The sequence below is a fragment of the Castor canadensis genome, chromosome X (genome assembly GCF_047511655.1).
Source record: "Castor canadensis chromosome X, mCasCan1.hap1v2, whole genome shotgun sequence".
Taxonomy (NCBI): Eukaryota; Metazoa; Chordata; class Mammalia; order Rodentia; family Castoridae; genus Castor; species Castor canadensis.
The window spans coordinates 65,783,061-65,799,901 of NC_133405.1; the positions used below are offsets into that span (position 1 = coordinate 65,783,061).

Sequence of the window (16,841 nt, forward strand, 5' to 3'; positions counted from 1 at the left end):
GACAGGGCAAGATATGGAGAAAGGAATGTGGAGCTTCTATGTGCCTTCTCTGAGCAAGTTATGTTCCAGAAAACTCCATGTTTTCAACACTCCAGAAGCTCCTCAAACCAGGCCTTTTTGGTTTTTATACAAGCTTTACTGTTAAGTATGATTGGTTAAATCACTAACCATTTGTGATCTGCCAGTTTTCACTTCCTAGTTGCTAGAGTGTGGGGCTAAAAAGTCCCAACCTTTTAATCACACCTTGTTCTTTCCTAGGACTAGGGGCCATCTTGAAGTTACTTCAGGGCTGAAAGCCACCTATCAACTCATTAATATACAAGTAGACAATTATGCCTTTAGAGGATCCCAAAAATTTAAGGAGCTGTATGCCAGGAAATGAGGACAAAGACAAAATATCCATTTCATAATATTGTACCTGCATTTGGGACCCCATAAAGAAAATCTCTTTACATGTTGCCTGCACATGAAAATGGAGAACCAATCATACATGTTTTAAGTTCATAGATGGCATAGTTAAGCATAGTGATGACCACAATTTAGTGCTCAAGAGTTTCCTTTAGCTGCCATCTGGTGTGGAAGGTATTTATATTTCTTTGTATGCTTTGAAGGAAAACAGAGAAATTAGTGATGGTATTGTCTATATAATCATCATAATGCAGTCTGAGGGGTGCATGGTCGTGGAGATTACAGAAAACCCAAGAAGCAACATGTTCTTTCCAATAAGAGTAAAGTGTCCAAATGTGTGAGGACTTGCACATATTGAAGGACTGTGTAAGATAACAACTCCTTTTCTGACTTTTGTTTGCTTTAATTAGCCCTTATAGATTACCTCTACTAAGGCATGGGAGTTAGGTATTATCCCTAGTTTTCCTTATTCCAATTGTGTTTCACTAAACAGTACAGTTATGTGTTACTACCCTGGCTTCTGCAGCTCTATATTTCCATTGTTTAAATGTCAGATTTGCCATAGTGGCCAAATATGATTTTCAAATGCAGCTGTGCAGTGGTAGCCTTGGGTAATATATGTATATCTCCTAGAAGTGAATAAGCACTTAAACTGATACAAGCCCACCTGGACCATCAAGAAGATGGTATTCAGTATCTACTTGTTTGACCAGGCATGACTACATACAATAGTTGTATTGGTACCACATGGCTGCTATTGGAGCATTGGTGAGCTGGTCTTTGATACATGTTTTGATCTGTCCCTTACTGACTGGATTGTGCCCCAATTTAACTTGAAAGATCAAGCTGTGAGCAGGATAAAGATTTCGATAACTCTACATCTACATTGGTTTGAATAAAAAAAAGTAATTTAATAGATCTAATTTTTTTAAGCTTTCACCTTTTTGATTATTTTGGGTGTTTGCTATAGTAATGAAAAGCTGACTAACATATATGGAATATGCATGTGTATGTATATACATATTGTATAAGCTCAAATACACAGAAATAAAAATTTCAACGATGGATAATGTGACTGGGGGCTGGGAGTGGGAATGAGAAAATGTAGGTCAAAGGATAAAAAGTGGCTGCTGCAGAGGATGAACAAGCCTAGAGTTCTGATATACAGCATGAGGAATAGTCAATACAATTATCTTACATCAGGGATTTTTGTTAAATAAGTACAAACAGACAGTAAAATGGTTACTAGAGTGAAGTAGGCTAACAGATCTATCAACTGACATAGCTACTTTTTGGTTGTGGCAAAAGTAACTAATAGATCTAATTTGACCATATGTATGTTTTCCAGGTTTTCTATTGTCTCTGCCTTCACCTGTAGAACTCGAAAATCTATAGCCTTTATCTAGAAATAGAGACAGTTGTAAGAAACAAAGGAGAAGAATTTGATTTTTTGCTTTTAAATATTTTGGCTACTGAAAAACATAACATCAGAGAGATCATTCAGGTTATGTCTCACATATTCTACAAGTATACATAATCACAGGAAATAAACTTTATTTAAATTCAATTTGTCAAAGTACAAATATCTTTGCACAATTCATGTTCTTTTGTAAATCTTACTAGGTAGGAAGCAGTATATTGTATAAGCATCTCTCTGGATTTTACTTGTTGACTTGACAGTCTACAATACAAAGTTTTCTTTAAAGAACATATTATAGAAATTCTAAAATTAAACATTTTGCTTGAAAGTTACTTTCATAAAGACATTCTTTTCAATATTTCACCTCAGTTTTATAGTTAAGTGGAATAAATGGAAGAATTTAAAGCTAAAGTACTACTTAAATCACCTATTTGCCTTGTTTTAATTTTTTAAAACTTTGGTTTTGTAATACATATATCCTTAACAATTTATGTAATGTTCTATAAGTATAACATTAAGAGAAAAGCTTATGTTGGTAAAGAAAACATAACTATAGAATTGGTCATGCATATTAAACATTTTGGTCTTTTCATGTGTTAATATTGTGTAATCAAGTCTCAATTTTAATGCCCTTATAACTATAGTCTTTAAACTCGTTTAACTTAAATGGAAGTGTTTACAGAGATCACATAGATGTTTGAGGAGAATATTACTTTCTCTACAAGTGAGTCTCTGACACTCTGAAGCTAGGGTCACAATTTGTATCAATATGATAAATATTTAGTGTTTTATTTTATAGATTGTGTAGCTTGTATTACAATACTTTACTGGTAGTAACTAATCTGACAGTATAATATGTTTAGTATCAAATTTATATGTTTGCTCTGGCAGAATGGTTACTGAAAAGAGTAAGTTTATGAAAATTTTAACATATTATGATCAACACAGCAAATTATTTCAATGGATCATTTTTTAGCCCTTGACACAGTGATCACTTCCCTCTTGGTAAATGTGAGGTACTAATTAGATATTTGAGATATTGTTTGAATGAAGCAATGGAGTCTCACTGAAAATCCTACTTTATGTTTTAAGATTCAGACCTTCTCTCTTATATTAAGTCATATTCCAAATAACAGAGTACCTTTTCATAAATATAAAATGTTTTTAATTGGAAAAATATTAATGCTTCTGTCACCTTCACACTTCAGCCACTATCAATTTTCCTTAAGTATTTTAACATTTTATAGTAATAAGGCTTAACATAGCCTATTGAATTTCTGTTTATATTATCAGTTGTGAGAACACATACACCTAGCATTCATATATAATACATGTTTAAAATTTGTTTCAGCTTCACAAATGAGACAAATTCTAACTACATATTAAAACAGCACAACAATGATTTTCAAGTTTGGTTATTAACTTCAGAAAAGAACATATTTCTTCTTTCTTATTACTACTCTATTTTGTGAAATTATCCAGCTTCATTTCATTTGATAAAGAGTTTTAAGGTAGCTTCACCACCACAACACATGCACCAGCTCTTCCAATGTTAACAGGAACTTCCTAAAACAAGAATAAGAAAAAAAAACACTGTTTGATATCTGTCTTAGTATAATATAGAATGTTGGAGTGGAAACGTTCTTATAAACTTTGGTTCAAATTTCACTTTGCATAAAAACAAGAGAAACTGCAGCCTAGATGACAGTTTAGGGTGGTAGAAAGAATGTAATAGACCTACCTTTGAGGATCCAATGATTTTTGGTTTCATCTCTCTGATAATATTCTCACTCAAAAATTGTAGCTAACGTACTTCAAGGTTCTTATGAGGATTAAATAAAATAATAAATAATTTGGCATGTACAGTTATAATACTCCTCTCTGTTAATTCTCTATTACTTTTTCCAAGATCACATAATGAAACACTGACAGGGTCAGAAAAAGAATCTACGTCTCTTAGCTGTTGATCTACAAGATTCAGAAAAGTAATTTTGGCAAGCTTCGTGAAATATTTTAATTATAGTATTTGACCTAAAACCTTGTTTGCTAATTTTTTCTTCCATTTCTGGTTGGTACTAAGCAAGGCTAAAAAAAGGACCCATCAACACAATAGGATGGAAGACTTTCTGAGAATCTTAATGAATCAAATTAAGATTAAGCCCCATGATCAGCTGTTATCATCTTAGCATGCAATTTAGAACACAATGAAATACAGTGTATCATGAAGTTATTGTACTGGAATGTGAAGTAGATTCCTAGACATAATGTTTGCCTGTTTGTGTAGATGGTGAAGAGTTAATCAGACTTCATTTTATTTTTATTATTGCATCATTTACTTGACAAAACACCCATGCACATTTTAAAACAAGTCTAAGGCTACCACTAGCAAAACTGTCAAAAGGGACATTTGCCTTTAGCATCTTCAAGATGTCCTTTCCGTGATCTTTTTTTGTAACAACCTTAGAATTTGTTCAATTAGTTTGTCAGATCTTTTGAGAGTGTTTAATTCTGTTCTATTGCTGTGCACTAAATTTTTCAATGACTGAAGCACTTAGGAGTATTGTTTACACAGCCTGTATAAAGAGAAGATTGTAGGTTTTTCTCTTAGGCGCTAGCCAATAAAGGCAGAAATTTGTGCAAGAGGAGATTGTTCATTGTTTCTCAAGTCATAATACACATATAGGTCATTGGACAGAGTAAAGCTCTGCAAATACTTAGGCAGATTCACTTTTCCCATGAAGGCAATGCTTCCATGAAGTCAAGAGAATTATTGGTTCTCTTTCATATAAGTACTACTGGAGACTGCTCATGATCAACTAGTTCAACTAGTGTTTCTCGAAGGCACAGGAAAAGCATGTGCTCTTTATTTCACTAAAGGATGTGGTTAAGCCCCAGAGAGGAAGAACATATAGTTAATTCTCAAAATAAATATTAAATTCCTTTATTACAACCTGAAATATACTAATTTGAAATTTTTACAGAAGTACCTCTTTCCATTCATTTTTCTGAGCATCATAGGACTCAACAGTGTTCAAATAGCTACGTCCATCATATCCTCCAACCACATATAGTTTGTCTCCAAGGGGGCACACAGCAACTGCATCTCGAGGAACACTCAGAGGCGCCACAGTTGACCATGAATCAGTTTTTGGATCGTATCTTCACAGATTTAGGAAGAAAGTTGAGAAGCACAATCCAACAATGTTAAAATGAAAATAATAGATATTAATAAAATGCACACTTATCTATAAAATAGAATCAAAAACACAAATACCTATCAAGATTGGCTAGTGTTAAGAATATGTACATGACAAAATTTGCATCAACCACCAGAGGTCTCTCAAAGCATATGGAAAAAGTGTTACTTTCCTAAATACCAAGCATTTCTTTAAACAGTACTCAGATTCACTTAGAGGAAATTTCACCTATCAGTATCCTAATATTATATGAAAAATGCCTCCTCTATCATCTAGTACAGCGGTTGAGGAACTTTTTTTTTCTTATTTTTTGTTCATTAAAATTATAACTTGGATGCTGATCCCGTTTATATTAGAGCTCACATTTTAAAATAAATCTAAATAAATATAATTGCCTTGTTCTTCAGTTTAATGGAATTTAGTTGTCTGAATTTAGTATTATTTTCTTTTAGAATGGACATAGTCTTATCATGTCTTTTTCCCTTTTGAATTTTCTTATTGAACTTTCCCCAAACCTAGGACTTTTTTTTAATACCCTTTCATCCAGCATTAACTCTTTATCCCCAAACCTATTCAGAAACCAGAAGAAAAAAGAATTCACTAAATAATATTAATTAACATCCTTTCTGGATTTTTTTCCCTGAACTTTGAAGCCCATTTTAAAATACATGACACTGCCAAGCGCCAGTGGCTCATGCCCTATAATCCTAGCTACTCAGGAGGCAGAGATCATTTGGGTTGTCGTTTCAAGCCAGCCCTGAACAAATAGTTCATGAGACCCTATCCTGAAAAAAACCTACCACAAAAAAAAGGCTGGTGGTGTGGCTCAGGGTGTAGTCCCTGAGTTCAAACCCCATTATTGCAAAAATAAATAAATAAATAAATAAATAAATAAAATAAAAGTATGTGACAATAAAATCTATACAGGGTGAAAAAAAATACCAGAATTTGTATAATTGTACCTGGAAAGTTCTCTGATTCTATATTGACCAATTCACTAAAGTCCACTGAAAAACATTATAAGAACTTTTCATTTATCACCTTCTACTCATTTAGTTATAGTTCTACTATCTCCTCTTTAGCTCTATAATCATATTCTACATCATTTCATCTCAGCTTCCATCTGAACTTGACAAGAATATTTTAATGCTATGTAAATAAAACAAATAATAAAGACAATTTCAACATGTATTCTATATTCTTGTCATGTAGTATATCATAAAACTCTGATTTTTTAAAAAAATTACATGTTTAAGATTCTAACGTAAATGCAATAACAGCACTAGTATTAAAAAGAGGAAACTAAACAAATATTCCATTTTGTGCACTATAGCCACAAAACTATATTATGGACTTTAGCACTACTGTCCAAGCAAAAACATAAAACAGAGAAGAGGAAATGGGGGATAGACACAAAAAAAATAACATGTTTTATCTTTTTTTTTTTTTTTTTTCTTTTTCTTTTTTTTTTTTCATTTTTCTTTTATTATTCATATGTGCATACAAGGCTTGGTTTATTTCTCCCCCCTGCCCCCACCCCCTCCCTTACCACCCACTCCACCCCCTCCCGCTCCCCCCCTCAATACCCAGCAGAAACTATTTTGCCCTTATCTCTAATTTTGTTGTAGAGAGAGTATAAGCAATAATAGGAAGGATCAAGAGGTTTTGCTGGTTGAGAGAAAAGGTGAGATAAAAAAGAATTAACCTAGAAGGTAACACCCACGCACAGGAAATCAATGTGAGTCAATGCCCTGTATAGCTATCCTTATAACATGTTTTATCTTAAGTCAACTTGTTACTAGTGTTCTGAATCAAAAGGCCAGACTCTGGGGAGTTCCAACAAATCATAATGATGAAAGGCAAGAAAGGAATTTAATATTTAGTAAGGCCATACTGGGAACACAAGGGAGATGAAGCAACTCAGCCTTGTCTTCAGTGGTACTACCACACTGAATAGGGGAAGAACTTGGGCAAAGGGCAAAAGGTATGCATTATTGAGTGGTCTTGGTCAAACTACAGTCTGGTTGATAATTATCTTAGTTCTGGTCACCCAGCATTTTATTGGTGTCAAGGAAATTGCTGCTCCTGGGAGGGGCAAACAACATTTGGTGCTAAGGAAACTGCTGTTGCTCAGGGGGCAATCTACATTCACTTTGCATGATACTTGTCTATCACACTTGTGATCCTAGAAGTTGGGGGTGGGGTTTGGTTCCCATGATATGATTGCTCCTACTTTGGGGTGGTCTCAAAATTCTGATGTTATGATAAGACACAGAATCAGGAAATTTCTAGTTGTTTGCTCTAGCTAACTTGGATCTACCAAACAATAGCTATTTTTAACCAAGTCTGCACTCAGTGACAGTATACAGATATGTATGAATAGAGAACCAAAACTCACAGGAAGATTTCTGTACAGATTTGCATCTAAAGGCCCAAGACTTGTCTGCATGTGCATGATAATTAATGCTTAGAATCTGGCTAATGTTAACATTATGAGGATATTGTGAGGCTAACAAGAAGACTGGAGAAGTGTTGAATCATTTGAAGAAAAAATTGGCAGTATGGTTACTATCTATATAGACAAACATTGGTAATTATGAAAGAAAAAGTTGCAACTACATCAAATTCAAATGAAAACAGCATCACTTCTCTCCTTTTTTGTTTCTCTTTTCCTTTTTTGTCTCCCATTAATTAAAAGTTAACTGTATATATTTTACTGGAAATAAAACTGATCATAAAAACAAGAAAATTAACTATGGACTTATTCTCTCTTGACTAATTAGGGATAATTTACTTTAATTCTCACATTTAATTTTCGCATTAAACTTATAGAAATAATAATCCCTGACCCAACCAATGTGATGGGTTTAGAATCTTTAAAGTTAAATATTTATTTTAAATAACTGGGAAAGAGACTCCTATTGTACTGGGTAGGCCAACAAAGTTTTAATAATTAATAGTGTCATGAAAATCATTCAAGATATAGAAATAAAGTTATCTGGTTTCATTAGTGTGCATTCTTGATTATAGATAAATCTGTTTTAGAATTTAATTTGTAGAAGTTGCAGACTACTGGTTTTTGCGATTCTTTTCTGTGATAAAAATGAATTTCTCTTGATAGAGACAAAATTGATTTCTACCATATGGAATCATAACTCCAAATGGTTGTATTGTATTTGAATTATATGATGTTAACTAGTTTTGCATAAATTAATATTTTTTCAGCATTCTTAATTGTCAAAATGTATTTTCCTCAAGTACTCTTTTGAACTCTTTTTATCATCTTAAGGTGACTTTATTAATCAATGAGTCAAATCAAATAAAATGTTGGATACATTTTCATTTTACATTAACATAAAATCATGATTTTTAACTTTTTGAAAATTATACCTTAGGATAATACTAATATGAAAATAGTACTAACAAAATAGTACCTCCCATTAATATCTACTGAGTTTTTATTATATAGCAACCAATATTGTTAAGCACATCTAAAATTTTTATCTTTATAACCTATGAAGTTATACCATTATTATTCTCATTTTACATGAAGAAGTTGATTTTATTTTGTGCTCTATATCTTGAAATTTTCAATATAAGCAAATGAAATTGGAGCTTATATTTTCCTATTGGGGTATGTAAATGCTTAATTAAGTTGATATACATCTTTTAAGACATTGTAAGATTAACTTCACTGTGGTCCACCTTCTCTCTTCTTTAGGCTTTAAGGTAGAATTGGACAATTTCACAGCTTCACAAAGTAAAACTAGGAAAACATTGGTATAAGAATGAGCCAAGTAAGTGCAATGCAAGTTTTAGGATTATGATTCAACAAATAGAGGGATGGTAACATGACTCAAGGGGTAGAGCAGCACCTGCCTAACAAGTGATGCTCAAAGCAAACAAATAAAAATAAAAAATGGGCCTCAAAAGCTGCAGTAGAAGAAGAGCACAAACTCTAAGATACATAAAGAAAAACTCTTATTTGTGTTCTTTACAAGAAAATTGTTTTTATAAGGGCCTAAAATACTATTTGTTTCAATTGTCTATTTATTTACATGATTTGTTCAGATGGAATATTTGAGAGGTCATGTCTGATTTCATAGTAACAAATATTTGTGGATTCTTACTAGATATAATTTTTATAGCATTCTGTTACTGTGTATTAAATCCTCTTATACAACTTTCAATATAAAAGAACAGTGGGAATTTCCCATATGATTTTTACCTTTTGACTGCTCTTTCCCATGATTTTATCACATCAGTGCATTCTAAGTATTAAGGAAATTATAAGATAACATAATTATTTTACATAGATTTGTTTCCACTATTAACCACTTAGTACAATAACTCCTGATATTATATGTTTATGTTATTGGAGGTGATTTAGTTTGTCTACTATATCAAGAGCTTTATAAAGAGGCTATAGATACCCAGTTCTCAAGGACAAAGCCGCAAATATATATGAAAGTATAGAATTCAGTGCCTAGGTACACTTGCTTAAAACCTGTGCATATCTTTTAAACAAACAATGGACTTTTGATGATATGTATACATTTTCTGATAGGCAGGTTTGTAGCCAAAATTTTGTTCATTCTGTGCTGTCTATAAACTTTTGTGGTATACAGAATCATCAGTAAATTATCTAGGTTGTTTAAAATGTCAGTGGAATTTATTCTGGTTAAAATTTTTCTTGTGCTGTTTTAACAAGCTTTGGGTCTATGATATTTTTGAGTATTCCTAAGAGGAAAACATGATTCTTTTAACTATACATACAAATACACACACACACATACATGCACACAAAATGCATAAAGTTTGGCACACATAGCAAAATTCTATATGAATAAAGGAGAAAACTATTCTTGAAGTTTAATTCTGTCAATTACCTGATGTAATGTAACAGACTTAATTTTGAGCTGTGAAGTTCAAGAGAGGTATCTGATTTTTCAAATGCCAAATTTTCAACAAAAGATCACAGGGCAATGGAAAAAAAACAGATTTATTCAAAAGAACAAAATAAATGCTCAGAAACTCTCCTGTATAAACACATGCAAATACCATCAGTAATTAGAAAGTCCTTAGTATGTCATGTTCTATACCTAGGATAAACCCAACATAAAGCCTTCATGTCTTTTCAGACTTTTTCTCAAAGTATATGTTTTTGTTGTTGTTGTTTTGATTTGGTATTTTTTGTATATGTATGTGTGTATATGTGTACATGTGCATGTGCATTTGGTTTTCCAAACACTGTCTACTTTCGAATGTTTAAATTATCCAGAGTCTGGGCTCTGGTGTTCATTCCTATTCAACTTGTCCTAGTTGTCTGCACATTTGTAGTATGTTAGTCAGTCACTGTTCATTTAATGTTTTTGTTTGAGAATGAGTCACTTAGCTTTCTAGTTTGCCATCTAACATTACTCTCCAGTGGTACTACATTGATAAGATTAAATCCACATGAAAATTATGTTGAGTTGTCTATATAATTAAATAGAAAGCTGAAGTCTTGGTGTCCTTTATTTATAGATAGGAACACAATATTGGAATTGTATAATATAAGTAATTACAATTAGAAAAGACTTTTGAAATCTAGTATAACTTTGTCATTTTACAGAAGTGGAAGTTGGGAGCCAATCTTGTAAATGAAAAACAGTAGTAAAAGGGATTTTTATGTGAATTTTGTAAAACTATAAACCAATCACATTTTACTTTCAGCGCAAAATTAAGTCTGTTATATTACATCAGGCAATTGACAGAATTAAACTTCAAGAATAGTTTCCTCTTTTATTCATATAGAATTTTGCCATCTGTGCCATACTTTATGCATTTTGTGTATGCACATGTATGCGTGTGCGTCTTTGTGTGTATGTATAGCTAAAGGAATCATGTTTTCCTCCTAGGAATACTCAAAAATATCATATACTTAAAGCTTGTTAAAACAGTGAAAAATTTTAACAAGAATAAATTCCAATGAAATTTTAAACTACCTAGATAACTTACTGATTACTTCTGTATACCACAAAAAGTTATAGACAGCACAGAATGAACAAAATTTTGGCTACAAATCTGCCTATCAGAAAATGTATACATTCTTGTGTTTATACTGGAAATTTTCTGAGCATTTATTTTGTTCTTTTGAATAAACCTGTTCTTTTTTCCATTCCTTTGAGTGTCCTGTGATCTTTTGTTGAAAATTTGACATTTGAAAAACATAACAATCTAAGACAGGACATTAAAATAATTACCAGAGCAGTTAGGTGAAAAAGATAAATAAAAGTCTTTCCTTTAAGCTTTTTCTCTGATCATGAAACAAACAAGGTTCGTACTTTCACTTTTTCTTTTTTTGTAATTTATTGACTTATTTTATCGTTTTTATGTTTACTGTATACATTGTTTGGGCCACCTCATCCTCTCCGCCCCACTGCTTCCAGGCAGAACATGTTCCTCCCTTTTGTTCTTCAATTTTGTTGAAGAGAAATAAGAGATAATAACAAAGACACAGTGTTTTTGCTAATTTGAGATAATGATAGCTATACAGAGAGATTCCTAGTGTTGCTTCCATGCACATCTATACTGTGACCCACATTGGTTCATCTCTTACCAGACCTCTTCACTATTTCCTGGTGCCCTTCCTACAGTGGCCTATGCCAGTTTAACATTCTTATATGCACTTCTCTACAGTATGCACATCAACAACATTCAAGTTTTAGGTTTCCTTCCCTTTCCCTATCTTTATTTTAATCAACATACTATTTGTCCAAATGTATGTTTCCCACTCAAAGAACTTATTTTGGGAAATTTACAATAGTTAATGTCATTTTTCAGAAAATTATTAGTATGCTTATTTGGGAGTTTTGTCTATATTCTGTGACAGTAAAACCTTTATCATTTTGAGGACTGATTTGATTTTAGAAACAATAAGCTTAATTTGATGAGTTTGGTGATTTGATTGATATAGTTTGTCATTTAATTTTATTATTTTATTGCTTTTGACTATCAAACAATAAGACAACATATTTCATAAAGTTTTATGCTGTATGTAAATATATAAGGATTTTTCCAAAATACTTTGCATCTAAGAGTAAGTATATAATTTTACAAAGGATTTACACTGAAAAGATTAATACTTGCTTGGAAGGTTTATTTTCTGATACTTAAAAAAAATCTTTCTCTTTTCTGTGAAATAAATAATCAAATAATCACACCCATAAATAAACAGAAACAATTTACCTTTCCACACAGTCAGAAAGCCTGGAGCAATGGTTAGAAGCAGGGGCATCATGACCCCCTACAACATACAAGTATCCATTGTGTGTTGCAACTCCCACACCTCCACGTCTTTTGGACATTGGCACACACATACTCCACTTGTTAGTGTGTGGGTCAAAGTATTCCATTGATTTGAGGCAGGAACTTCCATCACGTCCACCGATAGCATATAACCTAGACAAAAAGAGAATTGTGTATATGCATGTGTATGGACACACAAAGATGAGAATGAAAGAACCTCACGTAAAGCATTTCAAGAGTATGATGTTTCTGATTTCTATATACTACTCCCCCGCTCTTTTGCAACAGATAGCCTGAGTTTGTGAATGGATAGTATCTGGGGTACCTATTAAGGTTCAGCCTATCCCAAGCCTCCTTTTGTCATCATTTTTGTCAAAGTAATTTTTACATGATAGATTAAAATATCCTATGAAATTTGTACAGAAAAAGTTGGAAAATATTAAAAGGATTGTCAAGATGAGCTCCAAGACAAACTCAAACAACCTTAGAAATTTAGGCAGGTCCAATTGCATAGCATATAAATCCATGGTATGAGCTATTTTATTTAATATAAAGTATTTATCACAAGATATTAACTTAATAACCAAGTAAGGGAATAGGACAGAATGCAGAAGCTGGATTTTTCCAAGGAAGAAATGTTGGCTACAACATTTTCCCTTTTAACCTTAAAACAACTCTTTTGATGAGCAGAATTTTAATCTAATTTAGATTTAATCCTGCAACAAAAAGATGATATCTATTTATAAAAATATATGCCTACAACTGCCCTTGATGATGAATTGTGAAGAATAGCAACTCAACAAAACAAAATTAAATGAGTTGAAACTTGATGTTTTCCTCATGTTCTGTTATATATAAGGATTAATGTTAATCACCTGACATCATTCAGGTCATACCAGAGATAGTCAGATTTAAGAATACATTAAACTCTGAAATGTTGTAAATACAAATCTCCTGCTATGCATAAACATTTGCTATTTCTTTTTGTGCAAGATTCTAATATCCATCTGAGCTGAAATTTCTGCTGAGCCCATTTATATGATGAAACATTAGCTTTATACATAAACAGTACACACTCACAAAGCTGTCTACTGCCACTGACCCATCCTATTTTCTGAAATTCTTATCATGCAACCTTATATGCTGGTTGTCTCCAGAGGTCCCTTGTCAGAAGGTATATGATTACGTGCTAACAATTCAAGCTCTTAGAAATAGCTGACACCATCAGGTTTAGTATATTAGCTTTCTTTCTCCCACAGGGAAGCTATCAGAAAGAGGTAAACAGTCAGGAAGGGCTATACGAGGTGGGATTTTTGATTCTCAACTGTGAAAACTCAAGAGAGAGATTGTTGAACAAAAGGACTCAACTTGTGACAAACAAGGACAGATAAATGTTTTGATAAATGTGTAGCTGCTTCAAACAAACAAAAACTATAACTTTTTTTTTTTTTTTTACTTTTACAGAATCGGAGAACAGGAGGGCGGAATAAGTCCTGCCTGGCAGTTGGTACCACTGAGAAGGAGGAAGATGTGGGGAAATGGCATGGAATGGTGAATATAGTGCAAATACTGTATACACATGTACGTAAATGGAAAAACGATATCTGTTGAAACTATTCTAGGAATAAGGGGAGGGGAGGATAAAGGAGAATGTTGAAGGGGGTAATTTCAGCTATGATACATTTGATATACTGTAAGAACTTTTGTAAATGCCACAGTGTATACCCACCCTGCACAACAAAAAAGTGTAAATATTGTCAAACTGATAGGTCCTTGAACGTAAAATTGGACAGATTGCATACAAAAATGCTTCTCAAATTTAATGTACATAATAGATCTTGTTAAAATGCTGATTCTAACTCAAGAGGTCCATGATGGGACATTTCTAAAGAGATCTCAAGGAATACTGATGCTAATAGTCTCAGGACTACACTCTGAATAGCAAACAACTATAGAATATTTAATTGATTAATAATGGAAAATTCCAAGAAAGGCCATTCATAATTGATAACAAGCGTATCTTGATCCTTAAAATGCTTATTAATTGATGGATTATGTGTCTTAAGTCCTCTACCACATGACTTTGGGGCAAATAGCATGTGTATTTGGATTTACTCACTTCTTGTTTAATGCAACAACTCCAACTGTGCTTCTAGGAGTTGACATACTGGCCACATAATTCCACTGGCGTCCTTCAGGGTCCCATCTTTCTACAGTATTTAGATAACTCCACCCATCATGGCCACCAACAGCATACATTGGTCCTTCAAGTGTGGCCACACCTAAAGGATAAAAATAGAATGAAAACTCACCCAGGTATGTCAATCACAATGTTTATTATTTAATTTGCAAGTAACTGAATGGTCAAAAGTTTGATATTTTGTTTCTTAAATGGTTTTCCATATATATGAATACTTTGAAGATTCTGACATATGGGTAATTATGGTCTTCTAACCCTAGGAAATTTTTAGTCATAGCTATGAATCATGGGAGGGTATCATTGTTGCACAACACATAAATAGTGGAATGCACTGCTAGATATACAATAAAAATGAGAAGCTGAATTTTTCTGACATAAGTTTAATGCTATTTTTTAATGCAATGGATACTTTAGATACGAAGTTCATTCTTAAACAAATCTACAATTGTAGGCTTAATGTGGAAGGTGTTTTCGTGTTTTCAGTATAAGTATAAGAAGAAATAGAGGAGATGAACCATTTTGGCATATAACACATATATATGTAGAAATATCATAATGAAACTCTCTGTATAGCTAGCTATCTTAAACAAACAAAAATGTTTTTGTTTTTCAAAAATGGAGGACAGGAAGGTAAAACAGGTCCTATCTGGGGGTTGATACCAGTGTGAGGGGGGAGGATATAAGGAAAGGGTGTATGAGTGTGAATATGATGGAAATACGATGTATTCATGTATAAAAATGGAAAAATGAGACCTGTTGAAACTATTCTGAAAATGGGGAAGAGGGGAATAATAAAAATGAAACCCCAATACCTCAACAAAAGAGAGACTTACTTCAAAGAGAAGCAGGTTGTGGGGGGGATGGTGGGGGTAACCTCACCAATGTACAATGTAAAGCTATTTGAAGTTGATGCAATGAATCTCCCCTGTACAATGAATATATCCTAATAAAAATGGAAAACAAAACAAAACAAAAAGAAATCCATTTTGTTAAATACTAGGAATGGCTCCTTTCTGATTGTCATCTGTACTGGAAACTCACAAATGTGGCTTTTCCTCTACCTTCTTTACCATCCCAATTAACCTATCAGTGGTATATCCTCATCACCTCTCCTATGTCTTTACTAACATCCATTAGATTTAAAGAAAACTTATGGTTTCTTGCCAGGATATGACTATGTCTAACTATTACACTGATGTAACTGAGCTAATAATTATATATTGTACTACTTAGCAGAAACAATTGTCAGGATAAACAGGGGCAAAAGAAACCAGTCCTCTATCTGCCACTTAATGGTCCTATAAATGTTCATTCCTATCCTATCCTATGCTAACCTATCCCACATCTCTATCTTGGACCTACATTCTAAGATTTTGATGAAATGTAGATTTGCTTTTGTAGGAAGAGATGTGATTAATCTAAGCAGAACCACAATGCCTCTACATCATCAAGTACTCCCCTCTCTAAACTGTGCTTGGAGAAAACTCTCTCTGTTGTACTTTCGTGTTCCTCAATAACATATCCCTTTTAAAAGTTGCTCTCTTTTCCTAAAATGGAATCTCTTTAAAAACCAGTGGAAGGGAGACAAGGATAACAAGTATGACATCTGCTACAACTAAAGAATTTCTTAGGTATTACCAGTTGATTAAGATTTTTAGCATTTTTTGAGACATTTTGACTAAGGGTTTAAGAATATCCCCATAATGTGCCACATGGCTCTTACCTAAGCCATGCCTATGTGTTGACATTGGAGGCATCACAATCCAGATTTTGGCAACTGGATTAAAACATTCCACAGTATTCAAGGTTTTTAAACCATCTCTTCCTCCCACAACATAAAGCTTATTATCAATGACTGCAACTCCAAACTGAAGCCTACGGCCACTCATGGTGCCAATATGTAGCCAATTGTTGGTCCTGAGGTCATATTTTTCAATTGTAGTGGTACCTAGTAAAGGGATATTTAATAATAGTAAAAATTGTTTATGTTACAATTTTAAATTGACATAATCCACACTATATGTTAAAACCATAACTTTTCATACAGTTTTAGTGATTGTAGTTCATACTAAATTAAGTAGCTTAGATAATGGTAGAAGGTGAGAGATAAGGTGAAAGGTTATAGCTTTACCACTTCTGGATCAGAACAGAAGATTCACAATAAAATAATAAGTATGGCTTATATAATCATAATGGCCGCACACTCTACAGTATACATACAGACATCATTTTTGAGTCAAAAATATATATTGGATTCTGTCTTTGAATACTTACACTTATTTTGAAGTTTTAATTACTTATGACTATTCAATATGCTAATTTCTGC

At 32.9% G+C, this 16,841-nt stretch overlaps 1 protein-coding gene across 1 annotated transcript in view; it reads right to left on the minus strand.

Annotated features, from left to right (window-relative positions):
* Positions 1–1,849: 1,849 nt before the first annotated feature.
* Positions 1,850–16,841, minus strand: part of Klhl4 (kelch like family member 4) — a 97,231-nt gene continuing 82,239 nt past the window's right edge. The window contains 5 exon segments of the mRNA XM_074062586.1: positions 1,850–3,394; positions 4,816–4,987; positions 12,256–12,468; positions 14,435–14,597; positions 16,239–16,463. Coding sequence (XP_073918687.1) covers positions 3,335–3,394; positions 4,816–4,987; positions 12,256–12,468; positions 14,435–14,597; positions 16,239–16,463 — 833 coding nt within the window. The 3' untranslated portion in view covers positions 1,850–3,334.